Source organism: Mytilus californianus, unplaced genomic scaffold, assembly GCF_021869535.1.
Source record: "Mytilus californianus isolate M0D057914Y unplaced genomic scaffold, xbMytCali1.0.p SCAF_3, whole genome shotgun sequence".
NCBI lineage: Eukaryota > Metazoa > Mollusca > Bivalvia > Mytilida > Mytilidae > Mytilus > Mytilus californianus.
Window position 1 is genome coordinate 56,631,389 of NW_026262679.1, and position 19,857 is coordinate 56,651,245.

The 19,857-nt window shown below is 31.7% G+C and overlaps 1 protein-coding gene across 3 annotated transcripts in view; it reads left to right on the plus strand.

Annotated features, from left to right (window-relative positions):
* Window positions 1-19,857, plus strand: part of LOC127734922 (myosin-2 heavy chain-like) — a 79,669-nt gene that overhangs the window by 49,799 nt on the left and 10,013 nt on the right. For all 3 annotated transcript variants that reach the window (XM_052244960.1, XM_052244961.1, XM_052244962.1), the window contains 16 exons: window positions 756-863; window positions 4,468-4,560; window positions 5,413-5,520; window positions 5,914-6,006; window positions 6,499-6,615; window positions 7,882-7,974; window positions 8,937-9,008; window positions 9,798-9,911; window positions 10,753-10,824; window positions 11,573-11,668; window positions 14,067-14,150; window positions 14,698-14,793; window positions 16,591-16,665; window positions 17,186-17,278; window positions 18,295-18,408; window positions 18,954-19,067. In XM_052244960.1, the coding sequence (XP_052100920.1) occupies window positions 756-863; window positions 4,468-4,560; window positions 5,413-5,520; window positions 5,914-6,006; window positions 6,499-6,615; window positions 7,882-7,974; window positions 8,937-9,008; window positions 9,798-9,911; window positions 10,753-10,824; window positions 11,573-11,668; window positions 14,067-14,150; window positions 14,698-14,793; window positions 16,591-16,665; window positions 17,186-17,278; window positions 18,295-18,408; window positions 18,954-19,067 (1,542 nt within the window). The remainder of the gene's footprint in view (window positions 1-755; window positions 864-4,467; window positions 4,561-5,412; window positions 5,521-5,913; window positions 6,007-6,498; window positions 6,616-7,881; window positions 7,975-8,936; window positions 9,009-9,797; window positions 9,912-10,752; window positions 10,825-11,572; window positions 11,669-14,066; window positions 14,151-14,697; window positions 14,794-16,590; window positions 16,666-17,185; window positions 17,279-18,294; window positions 18,409-18,953; window positions 19,068-19,857) is intronic.

Here is a 19,857-nt window from a genome sequence, read left to right on the forward strand (position 1 = left end):
GGGATACTATATATCACATGATGCAGTTATTATTTATCACACCTTACTCTTACCACTTTCTGTGTTTGAAGATATACTAAAGTAAGTCATTATAATCTTAAAATTTTATATTTCATAAAACTTGCGACTTTCAAATAGGAAAATCACATATTTTTTTCCTCAGCATACCCTTCGTTTCCTAATATTTTAAAACACTTTTCAAAGATACACCACTGACATCTTTTTATAAGGTTACTTTTATTTCCTCTCTTTTATGAAAGGCTATTTTTAAGTGATTTCTAGTGAATAAATTAAAGACATCATTTTTTTTATATGCTTCAATTACAAAAAACAAGAGCGCAAACTATTTCTATTTTTCCAGAACTTGTTATGCTGTACATTCTTTACTTTGGCCTAAACTTCAATAAATTAGTTCATTTCGCATTTTACAAGTAGATGAATTTTGCGATTGATTAACTGACTGAATCAATTTAAATATTGCATTTATTGTTTAAAGCTTATCCGGCAATACATTATGTTAAAGAGAGTCGGAACTTTTACGTTTTAAGCTTCTTAGACTTTTGATCTGAAGATGAGTGATAAAAGTTATTTTGAAAACACTTGAACACCTGAAAGAAATTGGTCAAAGCGATGGTTTGTCTAAAATTTCAAAGTAATCAGAGGTAGACGTTGTGGGCGATTTACATCTAAAATGTTGTTTTAATTATGACCTAAACTCAAACAACTTTTACAAGCGGTTAAAATTTGATTTACAGCACAAAGTCAACAGTCCATGGAAGAAACTAAAAACTCCATCCAGCAGGAGTTGGCAAACCTTCAACAACAATTAGAATCAGCTAAAGAAGAAAATTTTAATTTATTAGGTAAATTATTTATTCGGGTATGTTTTCCGAACATATAAGTGTTTTGTATACAGAAGAGTGTCCGTCATACCTTGATCTTTTTCTTAGTAATGATGACAAGTGCCTAGACAGAACATCCAATTGTTTGCTTTGCCTTACTGAGATTCAACCGAAGCTTTTAACAATCACATAATTGAATGAAATCTGATTGCATATTCAATAATACAAAAAAAAATCCTATCAAATTATGATGACAAAAATTAAACCATTGCCGTGACGTCAGCCTATTCATTTACCTTGGTTTCATTTTTAAGAGTCAACGCTTCCTAAATCTGTCGATGAAATGGACTCACAAAATTGTATTTATTTGTTTCCTGTGTGTGCTTAATTTCATTAAGTTTGAATTGGCTTATTTACTGGTTTCTGTTCACTAATGAAATTAATGTAAAAACAAACTTACCTTTATGTTTTTTCATTTTTATTTGCCTCCACTGGGAATCAAACCCCTCCATGAAGTCAATTATGTATGACTGATATCAAACACACCGACAAAATATCTCGGCTACCAATGGGTTGAAATTAAGATCTCTATTTTACATATATCAATGAACATACATTAATTTTAAAATATGATAAACACAAGGCTTGGACCTTTATACACATATATGATAGACGATCTATAGTATACGTTGGTATGTGCGAGGTTCAAATGAATGAGTTGTTGAATCAATGTTACAAGTAGAGATTTGTCGGTTTGATTCAAATCCCTGTTTTCTCTTTATTGTGCCTTTTTATTATTTTTCCTTTTTTCTAATTTGGTGTGTTATAAGTCCCCTACTGACAAAGTCGAAGGGGACTTTAGGTTTGCACTCCGTCACTCTGTCTGTCTGTCTGTCTGTCCATCCGTCAGTCCGGCAAATCAGTTTGCCACACTTTTTTTCTTCGAGCTTGAAGATATTGATTTGATATTTGGTGTATTGTATTATCATGACAAGTTACAGATCAATTTAAAATTTTGTTCCGGTCTGACGATTTTGTGCAGAGTTATGGTCCTTGGACTTAGAAAATTCACTCAAATAATCAGTTTTCTGCACTTTTTTTCGTCATGCTTGAAGATATTGATTTGATAATTAGTATATAGTTTTATGATGACAAGTTACAGATCAAGTTCGAATTATGTTCCGGTCTGATGATTTTGTGCAGAGTTATGGTCCTTGGACTTAGAAAATTCACTAAAATAATCAGTTTTCCACACTTTTTTTTCGTCATGCTTGAAGATATTGACTTAATATTTGTTATATAGTTACACCATGACAAGTTATAGATCAAATTAGCATTTTGTTCCAGCACAATCAATTTTTAATCGGTAGGGGACTATGTATTGTCATGCAATACTCTCAGAATGCTTGTTGTTAATATGTTTGCAATAAGAACAGATTTCCGTGTATTTTTGGTTTATTGTGGTAGCTTCCTCGCCTCGAGTTGAGCGAGGGAAGTCTTCGGTTCGATCCTCGTCCGGTTAAAATTAAAGATTTGCTACCTCTCTGCTAAGCACGCGATATTTAAGAGTAAGAGCAAAGATTGGTCGGTCTGTATTCAAAATAATGTGTCCGGGTAGGGTGACATGCCTCCCTGTGGACTATTATCTTGTGATCTTGTGAACTAGCACGTTAAAAAATTTGAAACGCGTGTCGGTCTAGTACAAAGTCGGGTTCATATTTATCTTCTCGTCCTGAATATTGATATTCAAACAACATATGCAATAAACACTTATGGTCCTACATCCTGTTGATACTTATATTTAAGTTTTGGGCAAAATCGTGATCTTTTGCACTGAATTGGGAATAAAAACATTTAAAAGGGAAAAATTAGCGTGCCGTTTTGACTTCATAGTGCATCGAAATCTTATTATTTGAAGTTTTTCTATGTTTCTAACTTATAACGCATTCACTTCAATAATTCTGTTTCAAAAACAAATTCGGTGGCCCTCTATAAATTGTTTAACAATAGAATAGATAAAATTACTATAAGTAAAAGTACTTCAAGGAATATAAATATTTTGCCAGGAAACGTCTTTCGCATTTGAACTCAAAAAGCATTCCCATTAAACAAAACAACACAGAACGATCCTTAATCGAGAACACCTTTGAAAATACAACTACATAGGACATTTTGTATCTATAAATTGTATAATAAATGGAAAAGAATGTTATCTAGAATTTAAATGGAAGTGATAGTCTTATCTCAAATTTAACTTTTAACAATAGAGAAAGGCTAACTAACACTGATTTCGACATTTCTAAAATTGATAAAAAAAAATATTTTCCCCACAAAAATATAAATAAATAAATGGAGAAAGAAAGAAAGAACATCAGATGATGAAAAAAATAATCATGTTCATAATGGATCGTCATCTGCAAAGTATATTGAAAAATAATTTTCATAATCAAAACCATGAAAGATAACTGAAATCGATCGTATAATAGGTAAGTGATACGTGTGTTTATACGTGATCTTATGTCAGTGATAATTAGGGCGGGAATCTGGCGAACCACGTGATAAATAAAAATGCATGATTTCTATCATTTTTCATCATGTTAAAATTATTTCATATGGACGACAATTCCAGTGTATGATTTTAAAAGTCTTGGAATACTTTGTTGAAACTTACACGGGGTATTTGGCCAAGTCAATAGTTGGCAATAACCAGTCCCATTAGGTCCGTACGTCGAGTTACGTACGTATGTCATTTTATTGGAAATCTCTAGTACACTAGAGTTTCGGTAACATACGTATATATATAAATATACTTAGAAATTTGTTCGAATATGCCTTATTTTGTAAATTACAGATAATATTCAGATTAATAATATTTAAGTGGAAATTTCAGTACAGTAAACTGATAGTACATTCGATTTTGTAATTAAAAATCATTTCATGATTTTAATCCACTTCCTATATACTTTTGATTGTTTTTTGTTTCTTTCATTTAAGATATAATTAGGTAGTTATTTGAAATCACGGATAACAGGGTCTAATTAATGAAGGAGACGTCTCAATAATAGTTTAAATAATAGAGACAATGGGTTGAGCGTTCCTGGTGAATGTAGAATCCAGAGAAGCGTTTCGGACGCAGCAAATGTATAAAGTTTTATTTTCATTTTATAAAGACTAACTACATGGTTATTTCTTCTATTTTCATCATGAATTTGTTTATCGTTACAGAAAAAAATATATGATTGTGAATGAGACAACTTTCAATCAGAGGCCAAATGACGTAGAAATTAGCAACAATAGGACTTCGTTAGACCTTCACAAATGAACAAAACCCATACGGCATTGCCAGCTCCAAGAAGCGTCGACATGACAAATGTGAAAAAGTTTACCTACATCTTTATCTGTTTCATACGTGAACCTGTAAAACAAACTGGAAGATACCACAGAGAGAATTAAAATTTATAGGTCGAAGAGAGACCAACGAAAGCATGTAAAAACAACAATGAAAATTGAATATATAACATAAATAGAACAATCCCTTCAATTATAACATGAACAAAAACATTTAAAAAAATTAGTGTTACTAACTGCAAACTGTACTTATGTTTTCATTCTTCACTCATTTCAGAAGGCAAAAATCAGTCGGAACGGGAATTGGAAACTGTGACAGGCGAGCTTGATGAATCTAGAGAGAAAACGAATGAATTGCAAAATCAAAATGGTATGCTGAAATGTATAAATCTCTATTTAGTGCATCAATTTATGTCCGCTTGGCATCATTATCTCGTTCTGTACTACTGTTTGTGATTTGAAAAATATTGTTTCTGTCATAAAAAAAAGACACAAATACAAATCGATTATTGAAAGTGTATCACATAAAACAAATTAAATATCAGTATCTCGACAAAATATGAAGCCTGTAAAGATCCTACTCTGTGCCCACTCGTCAGTAGGTTTTCATATTGTGACTTATAGCTGATATTTTACGGTATCAATATTCAAAACCTGATAATTGGTACTTATAAATCAGAAGATGTGGTATGAGTGCCAATGAGACAAATCTCCATCCAAGTCACAATGTATAAAAAGTAAACAATTATAAGTCAAAGCCTTCAACACGGAGCCTTGGTTCACACCGAACAGCAAGCTATAAAGGGCCCCATAATGACTAGTGTAAAACAATTCAAACAGGAAAACCAATGGTCTAATCTATATCAAAAAACGAAAAACGATAAACACTTATAAAGCACACCAACAAACGACAACTACTGATCAACAGGCTCCTGACTTAGAACAGGTGCATAAAAATGCATAGGGTTTAAACGTCTTAAAAGGCGCCAACCTTCACCTTCACACTTAACATGTTTAACTATCACATATTTGTTATGGGCTGACGCTGTAATGCCTAGATAAACTCGTTTCAAAAATTCTACATTCAATTGTATTTCTTCAAATATTATACAGATTAGTATCAAAATATAAATGAAATCCTTCAAAATATTAACGTGTTCGCTTTGAATAACCCATATGATAATTGATGTAAAATGTACTGTTTGAAAATATCTGTTAACAGAAGAAATTCAGCAATCTTTAGAAGAAACTAAACATTCCCTGCATCAAGAGTTGTCATCACTTCAAAACCAACTAGACTCTGCTAAACAAGAAAACTCAAATATACAAGGTAATTTACAAATCAGGGTTTTTTTTTTCACGGGCAGCTGTAATTTTTTAATTTTTAATTTTTAATTTGTTCATAATATCTTTTAAAATTATTATTTTCATATGAATGGATGCTCAGACAGAATTACTTGTTATATTTGCACAATATACTTTTTAATGATCAAAAGTTTTATTTTCGTTCCATTAAAATACCAGGACACTGCGTATAACGCGTAAATTAAATGTTCTTGTGTTCTAACCAATTAATTTAGATATATTTATAATTGAAACTTAGTGTTGTTTTGTTAAACTCTTTTATGTTGAATATTGAAAGTGACGTTGACATTCATACATCTTGACAAGCTTTAACAGTTTAAAACCTTTTCTGACATTACTCCTGTTTAACCCTTTTTAGATGAGAAACATCAGCTTGTCCACGAACAACAGCTCCTCAGGAAAGAATTCGAGGAATGTAAAGCGAAGCTATCTCAGTTGGAAAACCGAAAAGGTAATTCTAGAAAGTTATTCTCTGTAACAATGTACAGGTTTGCTCTATCTGTTCGAAATCAAATATAGTTTTATTTGCTAGATAATGCTTGAAATAATATCTCTCTATATACACGTAATTGGCATGTTTAATTTACGGTCATTTTCTTTTAACTTACTGTGTGTAGTAATCATTTCAAACATTAAGACTTTTCTACTCATATGCATCGATGGCCTCAGCCATATTTAGCAAAACTTTTTAGAATTTATTTAAATGTTCTGAAACTTTGTCCATTATTTTGCCTCCAAAATGATATAAATTTTTGTTATAGGCTTATTACAATGTATCCTAAAAATTCATAGCTAAAAGTCTGCATAATAGTGGAATATAATTGAATATTGTGAACCCCAATGGTAATAATGAAATGTGTATGCAGAACTACTTCAGTCTTTTAAATTCACGAATGCAATTCAATCAAAAGATAATATTAAACCAAAACATTTGCTTTTTCAGAGCAACTTAATATATCTACTAAAGTCATCGAAGATACCATAAAACAAGAGTATTCATCAATTCAAAGGCATCTAGAATCAAATGGAAGTGAGGGACAGGATTATACAAGATTAAGTGGTAAGTAAACATAATGTCTTTCATTTATACATGTATGTACCATTTATTAGTACATGTAAAGATGTAGGTTGTACGAACATGCAAATAAGATAGCAACCAAACAACACAAAAACAAAAAAAAACAGTTTATATGTCACTGACAAACAAGTCAATGAAATTGCCTCAATATTAAAGGTGATGTGGTATGATTACCAAAGGAACAACTATCTTTAAACCAGGGCAATAAGTTTGGTATTGACGGCAGATACTTGGTATGTAGTAGATCACAAGTTTAGATAACGCATATTTTATTGGAAAATATTGAAAAAAAGAATTATGTTCAAACTTTTGTTGTAGTTAGTGAATAAAATTTTTTGTTGTGATTCGATGTTAACTTTGTAATCATATACGTTATAAGAGCAGCACGGAAGAAATGTTAAACGCAGAACTGTGATAAAATTAGATAGTTTTCATTTAATATATACTTTTGAATTCAATGAGCTTATTTGTCAGTCAGCTTGTTTAATACTACCGGATGTTATAACTTCTAGATCCAATACACGTTCATCTTGTAAGTAGTTAAGTCTATTCCTAAGTATATGATGTAAAAGAGGAGGTACAATAAGAGCCATTATTTAGCCAATTAAATACCAAAAATTACTCGTGCCATTCAAAATTATGATAATTCTATTTATAAATGAACAGGCTAATTTACCTTTCCCACACAACAAATTAAGGATATTGGGTGATAATTCGATCTATCACTCTTATTTGATATAGCGATAACATTGGCAATTGTGTAGATTGACGGATATTTTGACAATTTCCCCCTACTTCCACTTCTGTTATAGTTGCAAATGTATCTTAAAACGATCAATGTATTTTTGCGACACTAAACTGTTTGATTAACAAATTAATAAAGAATCAAGGCTTTATACATTTTCCATGATGGCTACGTATCAAAATGCATTGCTGTAGTTTGTAACTATATTTTTTTGTTGGGATTCGATAGTAGCTTTGAAATCATATGTATCGATATCATATCAATTCTTTAGTTGATTCGTGTCATATTCATACTACCTCCTGTGACTTGTTGAGAAAATTTCCGATGAAATACTGGGTTTTCCATTCAGTCACAGAATGTCCTAAGAGCCGGATACATGACCTTAAATAATTTTTCAAGCAGATGAAAGTTTTCATAGAAACGACATTGAACGAATTGGACGACATTTCTCTTTAGATTTGAATTGTTAACAGCTAAGTTTTCGAAATGTTCTGTTATTTCAGATGACAAGGATCGGCTTGAAGAAGAATTGATGCATGTTAATAGCGAACTTGACGAAATGAAAGAAAAAGTAGTGGAGCTGGAAAATGTAAAAGGTAAATGATCACAAATATTAAAATGTTCAAATATGCTTCTACACAAAAACGAGTGTGGCAATTGAATAACATGGAATTGTTCTCTATAACTCTCATTACTCCTCCACAATAAAAAGTAATCCAATTGAAAACAGGCTTACCCCTATCCAGCCTTGTTATGAATCGTTTCAAACAACGCAGTACTAGGTAGATAACAAAAGCTGAACAATCACGAATTAATTAATTAAATTACATGCATGCCACTAGTGCATGAATATTAGTATTTTTTTACTTAAAATCATCTCAAAAAATTATTCAGTCATATTTAGTCTTTCAGTCAATTATCAGACTTATCCAGAGGTAAATTAAGTACTGTTCACACAATTCGTTTGCAGTCAATTAAGATCTGTTCAGTCTATGTTCAGGCTGTGCAGTAGTCACTTTCCTGTACATATCAACATCATACTGAATTGTCTGAAAGCTACTTAACAGAAATAAACTAATTGCAAGCGAATAGTCTGAACAGTACTGAATAACCGCAGTGAATAAGTCTGGAAATTGAATGAAAGACTGAAAATTACTAAATGATTTATTGTTCTATCTTTTATGACTTTCTCAGATCAACATGAGCGATTCAGATCAAAATTGGTTTACTAGAGGAAAAGGACTGATCAGATTTACATTGACTGCAAGCGATGTGTCTCAACATTACTTAATTTACATCAGTGGATAATCTGAAAATTGTCTGAAAGAATGAACATGACAGATGAATTTATTGTTCGGTCTTTAAAGATCTGTTGAGATCTAAATAGCTGTTTCACTAGTTTATAGTTCTTAGAACAAAGTCTTCAAATGAATATTTAGATAAAATGAAAGAAGAATCCAAAACATACAAATTAAATAGATAACCAATACCAGTAGTTACTATGATGCATTTAAAATGTTTTTAACTAAGCCTCTCCTAGAATGTTTTCCTATTTCAGGAGAAAAAGATCAATTGGAACAAGAACTTGACAGAATGAGAGAAATAGCAGGCCAGCTAGAATCTATGAAAGGTAAAGTAAAATAAAAATACTCATTGTTTAGCTATTCTCGGCAGTGTCACAAAGAAATAAAAAAAAAATAGAGTCTGCATTACCTATGTCTTTGTGTAAACTTGAGACACACCAGCGGACAGAAGCCCCTTATTGTCACATACTGAATTGTTTCATCGACTAAATAAGGAACTCTTACCGAATAAAGGCTGATCCCTCCTGATCCAAAAGTGAATTCGTCCATTATTACAAGAGCCATAAAATCGCAGTGTTGATTTGACTATTAAGATTTGCAGAACATGCGACCTTTGAATTGAAAATAGTAACATCATTAAATGTATTTCGATGAATAAATCTTTTTTTTAAACCAGTCTCCGCATTTTTCACGTGCTTATCAAATTTTCGAAAACGTTTTTTATATATATAATATATACATGTATGATTTTGTGGTTTGCATTGGTCCGTATCGACGTTATTTGCAAATAATGCTTCTTATCTTTTTTCAGTAAAATTGATTTGTAACTGCTAGTGTTTTAAACATTACTGAGACGAATTTAAAAATACAAGTAGTCGTTTAATGTATAAGGTCAAAAATATATATTAGAATCAATTAAAAAAGAATCAACGAAAAATCAAATATTTTATTTGCCATGTTTAGCGACGACATATGGTAGGTCATATTTTTTAAAACAAACTATACAAGTATAGGTATAAATCTAGTAACGAGTTTTAGTATACAAACAATAAAATACACAAAAACGTTTAAATTATATTTATTTTTTATCTTTTTATTGTTTAAATCTAATACAGAGGAAACCGAAAGGTACCGGGCACAATATCAACAGATCAATGACCAGTTGAGGACCACTGAACAACAACTGGAACAATCATATCAAGAATGCGAAGGACTGTCTGCAGATCTTGGTGAGTAGAGTAAAAATTTGATGAATAGCGAAGCCATTTCCAACACATACAATATAAATATGGCAAATCTTAAGGATTATTTTAAGGAAAAAATAAAGATATAAAATTAAAAGTTAAAGGTAGTCATGTATCATTTTACGCACATATTTTCTAGTTTAAGATCATGATATTTTTATACCTGCATATATTTTTTTTTAATCCAAAGATTGTATTTTAAACTCACAATAATACTTAGCAATTAAGGTACCGTCGATTTTGAATGTTTTTAAAAATGTTAAGTCGAGTAACATATGTTTAAACTTAGTTTTACTGTGCGTATTGCTGTGTGTTTGTTTATTATGCATTGGCTAGAAGTATAGGGGAGGGTTTAGACCTCACAAAACACGTTTAACCCCTCTGCACTTTTGCGCTTGTCCTAAGTCAGGACTCTCTGGCCTTTGTTAGTCGTGTATGTATTTTTTATATTTTTTAATTTTGGTTCTGAACTAGCAAACAATTTTGTTTAGGTACCAGCTGAAGCCCGCCTACTGGTGCGGGATTTTTTCGCTGTTTTGAAGACCCATTAGTGGCTTTGGGCTGTTTTCTGCTCTTTGGTCGGGTTGTTGTCTCATTGACACATTTCCCGTTGCAATCCTCATTTTTATGTCTAAAGTCAAGCTTTGCAGAAGTTATTCATTTGGTTTATTTTATTCGTTATTACTTCTTCTACATGGTTGATTACTGTGTAATTAGTGGCTGATTTAGATAACATGAAGCAAGGTTACTCATCAAAAACACAAAAAAGGTTATGATATTCAGTTGAATCATGCTTGATAAGTTGAATTAAATTTTTATATTTCAGCCAGAAAAGGTGAAAAAGAAGAACACTACCGATATATAGAAACAATGGTTGTCACATTAGGAAGAGAAAAGGGTACTGACTTTTCACATTATAGCTTGATAAAGACTGTCATTCTATTTTACTGATTTATTTCTTAATTTTTTACCTCTTTAGTTTTCATATCCAATACGATTACAAAAATTAATCTACTTGCAAGAGGAGCATCCGTTTGGTTGATGGTGTTTGATGTATTAAAACGCAATCACATCCATTCTAATTCAGGACATTAACTTAAAGAATTGTTATTTATTTTCCTGGTAAATGCACATTCTTTGTATTTGTGTTTTTGTCATCTAGATAAAAGTAATGATAGAATTACGTACTTTTTTATGTACTTATTTTCATTTAAAGAATTTATTAAATGTATTCACAACTTTTTAAAGATTCGAGCACTTTAAGGCTGACTTATTGTAAAGACACATTTGCATTGATAAAGACGACATGATGATCACTTGATGTCTTTTTTTTTGTGTCATTGGTCTGCTGTCTCATTGACGTATACTACATAACCATTTTATGTATATACATCCTGTCTATTCAATATCGAAAAGAAACTCTTTTCACAAAAACGTGTCAGATTGGCAAGTGGACGAACTGACAAATGGATATATTGATAAGGAACGCTAGTAAAAAAGAATTTCCCATGAACAAGATATTTTTCATCAATTATGATGTTTGATTTGCCCATGTAAATAGTCAGTGCACATCATGGTTTAGAAAAAAATAAATTTGTCAGTAGTTTACATATATAATAAATTTTATGCAATATCTTTTGATTTAGAAAGTCATCTCAGAGAGATACAAGAACTGAAGACTAAAGTCGATTTAGTAGAAGAGGTTTTAAGCAGTTTGAAAGAGGAGAAAAAAAGAAAAGACGGTAAATCACATAAAACAGATATTCAAATCATGACCCATTTCTGAATTATATCTTCGGAGTGCCAGCACACTTTCTTGCATATTACTAGTTCTAACCAGAACTAATATCAAATTATCATTAAATTTAAAATTGAGAATGGAAATGGGGAATGTGTCAAAGAGACAACAACCCGACCATAGAACAGACAACAGCAGAAGGTCACCAACAGGTCTTCAATGCAGCGAGAAATTCCCGCACCAGGAGGCGTCCTTCAGCTGGCCCCTAAACAAATATGTATACTAGTTCAGTGATAATGAACGCCATACTAAACTCCAAATTGTACACAAGAAACTAAAATTAAAAATAATACAAGACTAACAAAGGCTAGAGGCTCCTGACTTGGGACAGGCGCAAAAATGCGGCGGGGTTAAACATGTTTATGAGATCTCAACCCTCCCCCTATACCTCTAGCCAATGTAGAAAAGTAAACGCATAACAATACGCACATTAAAATTCAGTTCAAGAGAAGTCCGAGTCTGATGTCAGAAGATGTAACCAAAGAAAATAAACAAAATGACAATAATACATAAATAACAACAGACTACTAGCAGTTAACTGACATGCCAGATCCAGACTTCATTAAACTGATTGAAAGATTATGTCTTCATCATATGAATATCAGGCACAATCCTTCCCGTTAGGGGTTTAGTATCATACCATCATAACATATACGAGAAGAACATAACCCGTGTCATGCCAACAACTGGTTTTTAAATAATTGTGTTTAGTGCCGATGCAAAGACCCTATAAGTGAATCAATATTAACGCCAAAATATGCAATCTGTAATGACCTGACAACAGTATCGTAACTATATCCCTTCTTAATAAGTCTATTTAAAGGTTTTGTTAGCTTCAGAGGTGAATACTGACATTTTTGTGCTTTATAAAGAATATTTCCATAAAAAATTGGATGTGAAATACCTGAACGTATAAGAAGTCTGCATGTTGAGCTATATTTTCATTCAAGATATTTTAAATTCTTCAGCATTAAGATTTTTTATTAGATATTAATGTGTAATTTCCTATAGATCGTCTTCTTTAAAAAATCGATTTAAAAAAGCATAACAAAAATACCGAACTCCAAGGTAAATTTAAAAAGAGAAAATCCATAACAACTGACAAAATCAAACATCATCAAACAACGGAACGAGTGAAAACAACTGTCATATTCCTGCCTTGGTACAGGGTAAGTTAAACCTGATGTAAACAACTATAGACAGATTTAGCCAATACTTGATAAAGAGCTCCAAAGAATATGTTTATTTGGTGCATTGTGAGCGCATTTCATTTATGAGTTTATCAGAATCGCCAGAAACTATATATTGGAAGTTTGAAAATTCAAATATTAAACAGCAATAGACCATAACTTATTCCAAAACGAGCCATAGACCACCTACACATGAAGCTGATAACTTCCTAATTTGATATTGTTTATACATCTATACGTTAAGTAGAAATGTCTTAAGTATCAGTATCAAAGTACACGCATACAAAACAAAGACACTTGCTACAACATTGGTCAAACCCTCTTTGACTTGCAGTCCACTTGCATTGAAATAGACACAGTGATAGACAACTTAATAACAATTAAATAAACTATTAAATCCAGAAAAGCTCTTCGGACTTTGGAATTTATAAAGTGGGTTTTGATTCGTTTAATAACAAAATGCCAATATCAATTAAAAGCATATAAATGCTCACTTCGAAATTGTTTTCATCAGTTTTCCTTAAAATAAATAATTAGAAAATCAACAATTTGAAATGTTGAAGAAAACTTTTAAAAAAACAACAACAAAATTGTTCGGTAAACATATAAAATTCAATCAGGTGTTAGTGAAATGACAGTCAAGAATTTAACCAAGTCATTTCAAGTGTAGACCATAAAACCGAATGTTCAACCTAAACATCGTTTATGACTAAAATGGTACATGAGATGTAAATCACTAGTATTGTAATGACAAGCTTTAGAATAATAGTTTTGTTTCCTGGATGAAAAGTAAAATAACAAAAAATACCGAACTCCAAAGAAAATTCAAAACGGAAAGTTCCTTCACAAATGGCAAAATCAAAAGCTAAAACACATCAAACGAATGGAAAACAACTATCATATTCCTGACAGGCATTTCCTTATGTAGAAAATATACATTTTTATTGACTATATATGTTTAAAATTGTAATATACTGTATTTCATGTGCATGTACCAAGTTGTACTTTAAAATAATAATATCTATCTATATATTTATTTATAGCTAACTAATCTTCTCACTTGTATGACAGTCGCGTAAAATTATTATTTTGTATTATTCCTTTGTTCCAATCCTTAAAGTGACTAGATAAAATAAAACAATCTTATTTTAGAAACAATCAAACAACTAAAAGCTGACGTGCAGGTCAAGGAGGAAAACAGCCATCAGATCAAAAGACAATATGAAGCTGGTATTGGTAAATAGTTTAGCTCTATTTTACCTTTAGCCCATATTCCTTTACTGTAATGGCTATGTGAAAGTATGGTATCTCCCTTAAGTTTAGATCGCAAATGATCGATCTGTATTTTATTGTACTTAGCAAATTATAAAGCCATCATCCACTTCTTGCATATACAGAAACTTTTATGATTGATCAAAAAAAAAATATTTAAACTTCGGTTTATAATCGAAAATAATTCGGATAGTTCATTTTTCAATTAATGGATGAATAATAAAGGACGGATGTTTATTTCATTTTTTTAAAGCATATATTATTTTCGAATTATCGTGCATCTTTTGCTATAATGAACATTTGCTGAAGTTAAACGTCAAAAATCACTTTATTATCGAATGGATACTTTTAATAATTGACGGATTACGTCCTAACCGATAATACCACATTTCGCTCTTATATCATGTTTTGACTGAGAGTTTGATATTGTATTTTTTTAAAGCATTTTTATCGTTATTCGTCATAGAGTTATTTGGAAGTTATTCTAAACTGCTTATATTCATTATTTTAGAACAACTTCGAACTATGGGACGGTCACGAGATTCAGAAATAGAAACACAGAAAAGAGAAATTGCAAGAATAACCTCACAAAAGCAACAGTTAGAAGGTAATGATAGTAACATAATAATCAATCTTTTTACACGTCCTACCACTTCTTTTACCAGTTCTACCACTTCTTTTTACTAGTTCTACCACTTCTTTTACCAGTTCTACCATTCTTTTTACTAGTTCTACCACTTCTTTTTACGAGTTCTACCACTTCTTTTTACGAGTTCTACCACTTCTGTTTACTTTTCAAATCAGAATATAAAATTCAACTTTTTTGTATACCTTTGGCAATGTTTGTTTAGGTACATGTATATATAAATAACCATGCTCGTCCTTTTGTCTGTCTGTATGTTTGTCCGTCTCATTGTCTGTCCGATGTTTTGTCTGTTCATTTGTGTGTAATCAAAACTTTCCCTGAACGGTTAGACGGATATTGATGAAGCTTTACAAATTGTAGAACAAAACCTTAGTATCTGCGTATGGAATATGATCCTGGTTTTACATGTTAACGTGGAGAAGAATGAATTTATTGACTCCAATATTGCGATTTTGGTTATAGTCTCTCGTTAACAAGACTTTCCTCAGCAGCTTTAAGGATGTTGACGAAACTGTATTTAGTTGTAGAACACCACACGAAGAGGTGCATATAGATATATATTTCCGTCCCCACCTGTTAAACGATGATGATCAAATTTACTCACTTCAATTTTACAATATGTAGTAATAATCTTTTGTTATTCTTTTTGGAGTTAACTCAAAATTGTAGCCATTCGTTACCTTAACGGGTTTGTCTACCTGGATGCTTTGGATGGCTGAATTTGTTGTCACTCAGTAGAAAGCACGACAAAATCGCATACCGTACAAACTTGTGTGTTTGTATCACTGCACTAAATAAAATGCACTTTTTTTAAAAAAATACTGTGATCTTTGAATATGTCAAAATGTTTTCATTCGTTAAAAGGACATTCATGTACGGTTGTTTTAATTCTTTAAACTAAAAAACGAAAAATTAAATGAGTAGTAATTCATTTTCGAATATTTTCCATACATTTCATTCAAAATATTTTTAAAAAAGTTTGCAGAAAAATGTTCCTAAATTGGGTAAAGGATTTTAAGATATGGCAAAATTAAAGTGCTATGAGGAGGGCTTGACAAGATAAAAAAAAAAAGTATAATAAAAAAAAATCCGATTTTTAAGTGTTTTTCATTGTTTTTTGGGTAAAAAAAAAGCTGTTATATTTCAAATTATATGTACAGGGGACATTTTGAAGTTACTGCAAGAATCGACTTTATTCACTTTTATGGTCGTGAGTTTACCTAAACATGATATTTGAAATATTTTAGTGTTTTACACGAAAGTGAAATAACTTCAAGCTAACAGTTTCAGAAAAGCGTTGTTAAAAGGAAGATCACAAATGAGAAATCTTAATTGCAAAGCATCAAAATAAGGAGATCTGGAAGTATTGCAAATGAGACAATTATTCATAAAAAGTCCAAATAATAATGATCATACAACTACAGGACAGCTCTCCGTACGGCCATCTACACTGGGAAAACCCATACAGTACATTTAATTCTTAAAAGGACCAGGAAAACAAAATTTGAAGTACTTAAATAAAGAAAACAAATGGCCTGATAATTTCTTTGAGATTTTATGTGGTTGTTGCCATTGACGTTTATCCCAGGTGTCTGATCATTTAAGAGCAATTCTCTGTAACTCCCAACCATTTCATATAGGGGTCGGAACGCATAGTCACCGAATTTCCTGAATCTTAGCCTGACCATATAATCAGGTAAATACATTCCATTTAATCAGGAAAAACATTAAAAAAATTTCTGTTTGTGTTATCTTTAGAAAATATATTCAAGACAAGTATAGAATTAAAGACAAAGCAGAGTGAGTTACAACGGGAACAATTGGAACTTAACAGTGAGTTACTATAAAATACATATGAGGGTCTGGATGGGGTTTACAGAATAGAAAATAATTGGAAAAAATTGTGCAATAATAAAGAATTGAGAAAAATTTGCAACAAAATAAAGAATAGGGAATAAGGGGATGTTAAATTATAAAGAAAATAGAATGGGGTGAAAATAAATAAAGAACAGGGAAAATTATTCTAGAAAAAGAAATAAAGGATCCCTATCCAGACCCTCATATATTGTCTCAGGAAGTATATACAAATGCACAGGCATATATTTTATATTCTATCTGTATTACCAAACTATCTTTAACTTTGATACATTTTCCTGGTGTATCTTCTTCTATATTCGTAGATTGAGTAAAAGCTACATGAATCTTGAAGACTTTTTTAAATACCTTGAACAAGAAAACATATTAGCCAAAAGTAAGAGAACAGTTATATTTAACTTGTCATATGAAACAAAGTGAATATCAAAAGATCTGAAAAGGTGGTTGAATTTAATTTGAATTATACAAAACTTTTCAGACACAAGAAATACTCTCACTCAGTATGCGGAGGCTATAAAGAAAATGAATTCACAGGTTCAGTCAAAGGATAAAGAGATCGAAATTATGCAAGGTACAATATATTCAACATCACATAAATTGTATAGAGTTATAAGTTGTAAAGGAAGGTAGCTGTTTTAACTGTGGACATTTAAGCCTAAGCTTTAGAACCAAACTTATTTAGTATATGAATAACTACAATTGAAATGTAGCAAAGTTAATACTTGAATATAAAAAAAAGTTGATTGCTTAATTGATTGGTGTTAAACGCCACTTTCTGCACTATTGGCTATTTCGTTTGGGTCAAATTTTTTGCGGAGGATGCCGGAGTGCCCGGAGAGAACCACCGACCTTCGGCAGGAAATTGACAACCCTAGTCAATTAAGATTGGAGTCGAACGCATTGATCTGCCAAGCGCGGGATTCGACCTCATCACCTCAGTGTTGACAGGCTAGTGATACAGTAGTTGAACTGCTTAGAACGCTCGGCCATCGAAGCCCAATGAATTGATTTTGGTTTAACTCCAACACATGAAATGAATGGCATAAAGTTATCAAGAAATGGATAGGATGGGACTCAATTATGAACCAAATTTAACTGCCACATTAGGAGAGAATGAAAGGATAGTACAAATTAATCATTTTATATTTGTAATATTTATATGCTTCCCCCTCTACATTCAAGGAACTTTAACGTTCATATATATAACCATATATTGGCCACAGTCATGTTCCTGTATTACAAACTAAATATCACGGGACGAGGATGCGTTATCATTTTTATGACGTTAAAAACAGAAACAAGAAATGCTGTGTTTACTATCAAAAAATTGATATATTGCACAATTGGGGTATTTTTTTGTGAATATGCCTCTGATGAAGGCAAAAGTAATTTGAAGAAGTTCGAACCTACAGTTATAATAAAATTATATATCATGAACTCTAGATGCAATTGTTGCAATTGACAAATAATATTTCCCTATTAAAAACAAAATTGTCCTTGAATATAGAGTACTCCGCAATGTCATTTTGTAAGTCACCTGCAATTGTAGTAATAACTATAACTTAAAAGTAAAACATTTGTTTGCAGAAGAGGTAAATAAAATAAGAATAGAAAGCCGTGAATTTCAGTTAAAATATCGAGATCTACCCCAGAAGGAGGCCAACTTTAAGGTTATTGAGAATTCAAACCGGTTCCTTATAGGTAAGATTCAAGTTATTATCATATTTTCATATTTTTGCTTTCTTTAGACAAATCTCTACTTTAGTCAATCGTCTTTTATTATAGAAGTAATACCAACAACAAGATTAATAGCTCTGCACCTTACTGTATACCATTTAGGCTTAGTGCCCTTGCTCGTTTATGAATGGTTAAAACAGTGAAAATTCAGTTAAGGGCTTTTGATAATTGGAATAAAAAATCAATTTCTCGAAATAATTTACCGATCTTATTATCAAGATGTATTGATAACTTTTTAGAGTTTTCTTGTGAACTGCAAAAAGTTAATAACAAAACTACGTAACTCCAAAGAAAATTGAAAACGGAAAGTCCCTTATCAACTGGCAAAATCAAAAGCTCAAACACATCGAACGAATGGAAAACAACTGACATATTCCTGACTTGGTACAGGCATTTCTTTATGTAGAAAATGGTGGATTAAACCTGGTTTTATAGCTAGCTATACCTCTCAATTGTATAACATGCGCATATATTCAATAGATATTTTCATTAACACCTTATTATTTCAGAGGAAAATGCTCAACTTCAAGAAAGAATCAGGTCATTTGGTCCCTTTGAAAGGACATTACATTATTTACGAGAGGAAAATTCAAGACTTTCATGGGAAGGTCAAAGATATCAAGGTAAGAAATGTCTTATGTATACACTATGAAAGCATTTTCAGCGTTTAAAGCGCAATTAGATTAATCGGTAAATTGGGTCATTAAGAAATTAAGGTTCCCACTCCTTAAGGTAAGTTGACCTGTGATGAATTTGGCTACTTTGTTTAGGTCCTTTTAGATCATATAGCTGCTACCTGGCTTTTATATGTTTAGGATTAAAGCGCTCCTGATAAAGATACATCAAGAAAAACACTTCAGGTGCACGAAATTTATAAAGTATAAAAAGAAGATGTGGTATGATTGCCAATGAGAAAACTCTCCATAATAGACCAAATGACACACAGAAATTAACAACTATTGGTCACCGTACGGCCTTCAACAATGAGCAAACCCCATACCGCATAGTCAGCTATAAAAGGCCCCGAAATGAAAAATGTAAACAATTCAAACGAAAAAACTAACGGCCTAATTAATGTACAAAATAATGAACGAAAAACAAATATGTAACAAAGCAACAAACGACAACCACTGAATTACAGGTTCCTGACAGGCAAATACAGAATATGGCGGGGTTAAACTAGTTTGAAGGCGCCAACCCTCCCCTAACCTGGGACAGTGGTGTTAAATTACAACATAAGAACAAACTATAAAAATCAGTTGAAAAAAGCTTAACTCATCAGATGGATACACATAGAAATACATCTAACAAAAAACACAAAGTGGACGTGGACGGGTACTTGTACATCCCAACAACAAGAAAACACTTAGCACAGATCTGAGAGTACTCGCAGTTACCGACAGCTAGTTCAAA